The 7,327-nt window shown below is 39.8% G+C and overlaps 1 protein-coding gene across 1 annotated transcript; it reads right to left on the reverse strand.

Moving 5' to 3' along the window:
- Positions 1-255: 255 nt before the first annotated feature.
- LOC114740450 (peroxidase 5-like) lies at positions 256-5,824 on the reverse strand. Its single transcript, XM_028928596.1, has 3 exons — positions 5,606-5,824; positions 5,086-5,509; positions 256-733 (listed from the first exon to the last, which is right to left on the reverse strand). The coding sequence occupies exons 1-3, from the start codon at positions 5,822-5,824 to the stop codon at positions 390-392; spliced, it is 987 nt and encodes a 328-aa protein (XP_028784429.1). The 3' UTR covers positions 256-389.
- Positions 5,825-7,327: the final 1,503 nt, after the last annotated feature.

The raw sequence follows: 7,327 nt of genomic DNA on the forward strand, positions 1-7,327 counted from the left end.
GCTTTGCATAAACAAATTAAAAGTGAAACTTGCTCTTCCCTTGGTCGTTATTTTTATTTGAATTCTTATTTCAGATCAAGTGTGTTATTTTGACATATGAACCAGCAACAAAATCAAGAAGCCATCACCATTCAATTTTTCCAACTTAATTTCAAAGTAAGGGAGCAATATATCAACGTGAAAGCCAGTCTACACGGTATATTGCGTGAAACTCTAAATATATCAAGGTTTAAAGAAAACATGTAGAAGGAACAAAGTAATTAATCAAATTATCATGAGAAAACAATACATTACATTTGCAAAAGAAGAATTGAATTAAAGAATTGAAAACCAAACTGAGCTATGAACAACTTGTTTCCGCCGAGCACAATAGACATTAGCGGTGTTAATTAATTGACGACGCTGCATGTCTTTCTGATCTCGCCCTCTGAACCAGTGAGCACTTCAATCGCACCCATACGAACCATTGCTTTGGCAAACTTGTGAACCCAACTCCAACCATGGTTCGCATTTCTCAGCGCCATGTTCCTTGTGGACTCACTTTCCAACAATGTCTGGTCTGAGGTCAACAACCCACGATGACTCCTCAGTGCCACATAGTACTTGTTGTCCAATCTATTAGGTGTAGCAGCATCAAGCACAACCGTCGGATCTTCACCGCCATTGTTGCTTGAAGGCGGACACTTTCTTTTCAACAATTCAGCAAAGGCAGGATCCATGGAAGGATCCTGGGAGTGAAAACAGAAGATATAAACTGAATATTTTGGGCTTAGTGACTTGTCGATGCACTAAAGACCCACTGTATATTTATACTGATATTTCTCAAGTGTACAGAAATAGATACTACAGCTGTCAAGACAACTGAATTCTGTTACAATAATCACGTGCTAATTACAGCTGTTTACAACTAATCACTCACATCCCCCCTCAAGCGAGACAGGGACAGAGACAATGCCGAGCTTGCTTCGAAGAGTGCAAAACCTGTTATAAGATAAAGATTTAGTCATGCAATCAGCGATTTGATCTTCCGTCGGCACATGTCCTATAGTAACTCTTTTTGCTAATACTTGTTCGCGAATGAAATGAGCATCTAGTTCTATGTGCTTAGTTCTGGCGTGGAAAACAGGATTGCTGGCCAGAGCTTGTGCACTTGTGTTATCACACCAGACTTGAGGAGTTCGTGTCAAGGGAAAATGAAGCTCAAGCAGTAGAGATTGTAACCAAGCTAGTTCACAGGCTAAGTCTGTCAGTGCTCGATACTCTGACTCTGTGCTGGATCGTGATACTACACGCTGCTTCCTTGAATTCCATGATACAAGTGTGTTTCCAAAGAATACACAATATCCTCCAACAAATCGTCTATCATCAGGACACGCAGCCCAGTCTGCGTCTGAATAACCAGTGAAATTCAGATCCTTGCTTCCTCTTATGAAAAGTCCCAACGTTGCACTTCCTTTGAGATAGCGAAGAAGCCTTTTTACAGCTTGCCAATGAGCTGTTGTTGGTTTGTGAAGAAACTGACTCAGCTTGTTGACTGAGAATGCAATATCTGGCCGTGTTTGTGTCACATACTGCAAAGCACCTACAGCACTACGATACTGAGAAGGATTTTTCAACGGTTCTCCATCACTGAGTGAAAGTGATTTTCCACAAACCATTGGTGTTGAACAAGGAGCTGAATGTAGCATCCCATACTTCTTAAGAATATCAGATATGTACTTTGTTTGACTTAAAAACATACCGTTCACATTCTTTTGACTTCTATGCCGAGAAAGTAGTGAAGTTCCCCCATATCTTTTAGAGCAAATTTAACATTCAGCTCATTTATGAAGCTTTTGATTTTGGCAGAATCATTTCCTGTGATGATTATATCATCTACATATACTAAGACAAGTAATATGATTCCTGCTTGTTTAAACCAGAAAAGAGAAGTGTCACATTTTGTATTTTGAAAACCCCAATGCACCAACGTATTCTTGAGCTTGTCAAACCAAGCTCTTGGGGCTTGCTTTAGCCCATACAAGGCTTTTTCTAATCTGCAAATGTGATGTGGCTTTGTGGCATCAACAAAACCTTGAGGTTGTCGCATATAAACTGTTTCTGTCAATGTACCATTTAAGAAGGCATTGTTAATATCCAACTGATTTACTGCCCAACCTCTAGTAACAGCAATAGCTAGAATAAGTCGAATGGTAGAAGATTTCACCACTGGACTAAAGGTCTCATAATAATCCACACCAGGGCTCTGCTGAAAACCTTTTGCTACCAACCTTGATTTCCTCTTTTGCAAGCTGCCATCAGAATGAAACTTGTTACGAAAAACCCACTTACATTCCACTATACTTTCGTTACCAGTGTAAGGAACTAATTTCCAGGTTTGGTTTCTTATCAAGGCATCATACTCATCCTTCATTGAAGCAAACCACTCAGGTTTTGATAGAGCTTCAGTTACTGTTGTAGGCTCTGACTCCACTTCAAGTACTTGTTTTGATAGGCCAACAAATGGGTACCTTGGCTTAAACACACCAGCTTTGCTTCTTGTTATCATCTGGTGTTTATTTGTTTGAGAAGGCACACTTTGAGTATTATTTGTAGGAGTTAAGACTGTCGGTGCTGGGACTAGAACATTATCAGCATCAGAATCTGGTCGTTCTGGTATCTGACTAGATAAAGACTGATCAGTTTGCCTGTTTGAGATACTTGAACCTTGTTGAGGAAGAGGAATGGTTGGAAGCATAAAAGAAGAAGCATCAACAATTACTTCTGCTTCTGGTTGCTTAGTGTTCAGAAATCCAACTTTGAAAGGAAATTCAAGTTCATTAAAAACTACATGTCTGGAAATAAAAATTCTACCGGTAGAACTTAAGCACTTGTAGCCTTTGTGATCATTGCTATACCCCAGAAAAACACATTTTGCAGTATGATACTGTAGCTTGTGAGTATTATAAGGTCTTAAGCATGGAAAACAGGCACTTCCAAACACCTTGAGAAATTTTAGATCAGGAGCAGCTTTAAACAGGACTTCATAAGGAGACTTTCCTTCTAAGATATTAGTGGGCATTCGATTTATAAGATAAACACTGCATTGAAAAGCTTCATACCAGTAATACAGGGGCATTGATGCTTGAGCAAGAAGACTAAGTCCAGTTTCGACGATGTGCCTATGTTTCCTTTCAGCACGGCCGTTCTGACTTGATGTATGTGGACAAGGGTGTCGGAATTCAACTCCAGTTTCTGTCAATAATTCAGAGAAGCTACGAAATTCTCCTCCCCAGTCACTTTGTAGAACTTTAATTTTTCGGTCAAATTTGTTTTCAACAAGCTGTTTAAACTGAACAAAGGCACGAAAAGCATCAGATTTTTGTCTTAGTGGATAAATCCATGTGAACCTACTGAAGTCATCAATAAAATGGATATAATATTTGAATCCTGAAGTGCTGATAAGCGGCGCAGGTCCCCACACATCAGTGTGTATTAAGTCAAGAACATGTGTAGCATGAGATGTTGAACGTTGAAAAGGCAATAAATGAGACTTGCCATATTGACATGCATCACAAAAGGAGCAATCATCTTTATTGATTTTGACATTACAAGACGACAAAGCTTTGCTCATTATAGAGTAGCATGGATGACCTAATCGCTGATGCCAAATCTGAGCTAATACAGTTTTTCTGTTTTGTTTTACATTCTGAGCAACAAGGACAGCTCCTCTAGAATCTTTTAGACTTGAAAAGTGATCAGCATCGCTAGTGAATCTATGCATCTCATAAATGTTGCCTTTACGCATTCCCTGCTGCAGAATCTCCTTGGAGTGTTGATCCTTCACATAACACCCATAGCGATCAAATTTGACAGAAACATCATTATCAGTAGTTAATTGAGCAACACTGAGTAGATTATGCTGAGACCCAGGCACATAAAGCATGTTTGTCAAGCTAAGAGACTTATTCGATTGAGGACAAGATAATGAAGAAGATCCAGTGCTCAAGATTGGTAATCTAGATCCATCAAAACCAGTCATAGATCTCTTACCATTAACATCGGTCTGATTCTGCATGAGATTTGAATCATTTACAATATGATTTGTAGCTCCACTATCAACAAGCCACAGTGGATCTGCTACAACTTGTGGAGTTGCAGTTGCAGCATATGCTGCTGGATGTGACGGATTTGACCCAAAAGATCGTTGAGCAGGAAGTCTCACATTTCTGTCGAAACGATAGTAGCAATCGGATGCTATGTGACCTGTCTTTCCACATACTTGACATATTGGTCGTTGACCTCTACCAAATCGACCTCTACCTCTGTGATTCCTTCCACCACGATGAGAAGAACCACCTCGATCAAATCTTTCTGTCCTGGCTATGTGAGCAGAAGGTGTAGTAATAGACAAATCAGACATACTTCTGTAAAGATCAAGTCTACATTCAAAAGTAAGTAATTCAGATTGCAATGTGATCCAATTAAGATCACTACGACCAGTCAACGTTCAGACAATTGAGTTATACTCTAAATCTAAACCAGTTAACGTTATTGTTACTAAGTCATTGTCTGAAACAGATGCTCCTGCTAGGCTCAGTTGATCTGCTAAGTGCCTAATTCGATTCAGATAGTCTTCCATTGACATTGAATTTTTTGATCCGCTGCAACTCGGACCGATACATCACGACTTTTGATCGTGTGTTAGCACCGATTAATTCTTTGGCTGTTTTCCAGAGTTCGTGAGACGTTCGGCAATGCACCAGTTTGCTGCCGATTTCTGGAGTCATGCTCGCAAGGAGCCATCCGAAGATTGTTTGGTCTGTTGCAATCCATTCCGCATATGCAGGATTGATCTCTGACTCATCCTTTGTGAGCCATTCGTCAGGGCAAGAGCTGGTACCAGTAACGAAGCCATCCAATCTCTGACCACGAAGAAGAGAAAACACCATAGACTGCCAATACAGGTAATTGTTCCTATCCAACTTGATAGGAGACGGCTGAGTAGTAGTACTGGATAAAGATCCGGATGAAGAAGCAGGAAGAAAAGATGAAAGTCGAGGGAGAGAGGGTGCGGAAGAGGTAGTGCTCAGGATCGGTGAGGAAGCCAAGTGAAGGAGTAAAGACGACCGGAGAAGGAAGAACAGTGAGATACGCCAATGGAATGAGCACCAGAAAGCGTGACCATTTCGTCCGCCGATAATCCCTTTCGTGCGAAATTGTCAATGAGTTGCTGTGCGTTGAAGAAAGGTGGGGGCAAATTGCCCTGGACTTCGTCCATGATTGAGACACGACCGTCTCTGCGTCCTGCGGGCACATCGTAGTTTATGTGTCCGACTTTCTGAGCACTGTCTCGAGCAGCGAAAGCGATGATGTCGGCACAAGAAACAGTTTGAGGACAGACAGCCTCAATCTGAGCCTTGGCCTCATCAATGACCTCGAAGCCACGTAAGCTGGGGTTGTTTGCTCGGTGGTCTCTCTCAGCTGGATTGCCAGGTGTAGATTTGAGCAGCACAGATCCATCACAACCCTGCGTATGTATATGAACCGACGACTTGATGAGAATTATACATATATATATGAGATAAGCACATAGAAGGTAGGAAATGGGTGTGGGGGAACTCACCCTGACGAAGCAGTCATGGAAATGCATTCTGATGAGACCAGCAGCGATTCCAGGATTGGCAGAAACAGCTTTGTTGACGGCTCTCTTCACGATTGCTTCTGCTGATGGACATGTGGACTTGTGGAAGCCCACTTTGAGTGATGCTGAGGAAGAGGCCAATACTGATGAAACCGAGAGAATCAAAACGAAGCTGGAGAGGAATGCTTTAATGTGATCCATATGTATAGTCTCGAAGGTGTTCAATTTACAACTGGATTTACTTTGTAGGATGCTAATATTAAGGAAAGTGGAAGAATGATGTGGATGACAAGTTGTGAATGGAGGGTTAGAGTAAAAGGTATTTATATATATAGGAGAAGGGATGGAGGAAGGTGAGAGTAGGTTTTACCAAGTTAACAAAACGCGTGTGGCTATTGGCTGTAATAAGGCTGCAAGAACAATAAAATATAGAGCTGAATGGGTTGAAGCTGTCTCCTTTTGACCATATCAGCACGTACGGCTTGTCCTCCAGGAGGGTGTTTCTACTGGCAGCTGACCCTCACATTAATTAATTAAATAGTCCATTTCGCTGCCACTGTCACAAATTGAATCACCAGTTCGTGTTTGGGGAATGAATTTTCCTGTTCTCTTAAAGACGGCTGTTTGGTCTTTTAATGAACAAATATTGTTAGCTGTATAATAACATTTTAAGGATCCATATATATAATATTAATTTATACTATTGATTGATGAACCTTCATTTTCAAAGTATTTAATTCTTAATTACGGATCCATGGGATTTTTGGGTCATGTATATAAAAACTTGTGATTATAGAGTAATGGACAAATTAACTTGTGATTTACATCACGCGGTCAATGTATTTTAATCTTCCAAGTGGACTGCTTTTATGCAGTCAGTTGGCTGGCACCTTCCATTTCTTACATTTATTCTCACAAGCAACACGGCCGTGCCTTTTGGATGGATTGGTTACCATTTAATTTGTTTAGTTTGGACATCCCATATGAATGCCACGACTTTGTCTAAGTCATTGATGGCCGAAAATATGAAACCAAACGACGAAATCGTCTTAGATAACTTTGCCTGATTTCAGAAGTTCTCTATTTTGTTTCATATTTGGTAATATATAGTTTTTTGGCCAGATATTTGGTAATATATAGTTAAAATCATCTAAATAGTATGGTAGAATGATCAATTTTTTCATATACGTATAAGCATTTTCTTTGAAGTAGTGAAGATATTGTTGTCTATGTAAAATTAGTCATTTTTCTACTCTTTATTTTCTCCTATCCATCCAATTCTCTCGTACCAAATATAGGGTTAAACTCTCCATAAATCTGTTCATTGTTCACTGAATATTATTCTATTTTGATGGTAACGTTGACAAATTCTATTTGTTCCGAAAACGGCTAAATGTCAAATTTAATGAACTGATGGCTGCACATAGCAAGTTGGCAATTTGGCTCCCACTTTAATACAGGTGATAATAATATCATCAACTTTTTTCGTAAAAACAGAATAACATAGATCAACATATATAGAAGTACAATTATATATTGTTCTTTTGTCATGAAACGCAGCCCCAAAGAAAAGCTTAATCTTATGAATGACTTGTTCTGAGTTGGATTAAGAACATAGCGCCCTCACCCTCACTGAACTGCGTACTATGTTGATTTTGACATTCTATTAAAAAAAACAAACAAAAAGATAGAATTTTGAGGAGT

This window comes from Neltuma alba, unplaced genomic scaffold (assembly GCF_004799145.2).
Source record: "Neltuma alba isolate B1F8T4 unplaced genomic scaffold, ASM479914v2 tig00003155_pilon, whole genome shotgun sequence".
NCBI classification, from domain to species: Eukaryota; Viridiplantae; Streptophyta; class Magnoliopsida; order Fabales; family Fabaceae; genus Neltuma; species Neltuma alba.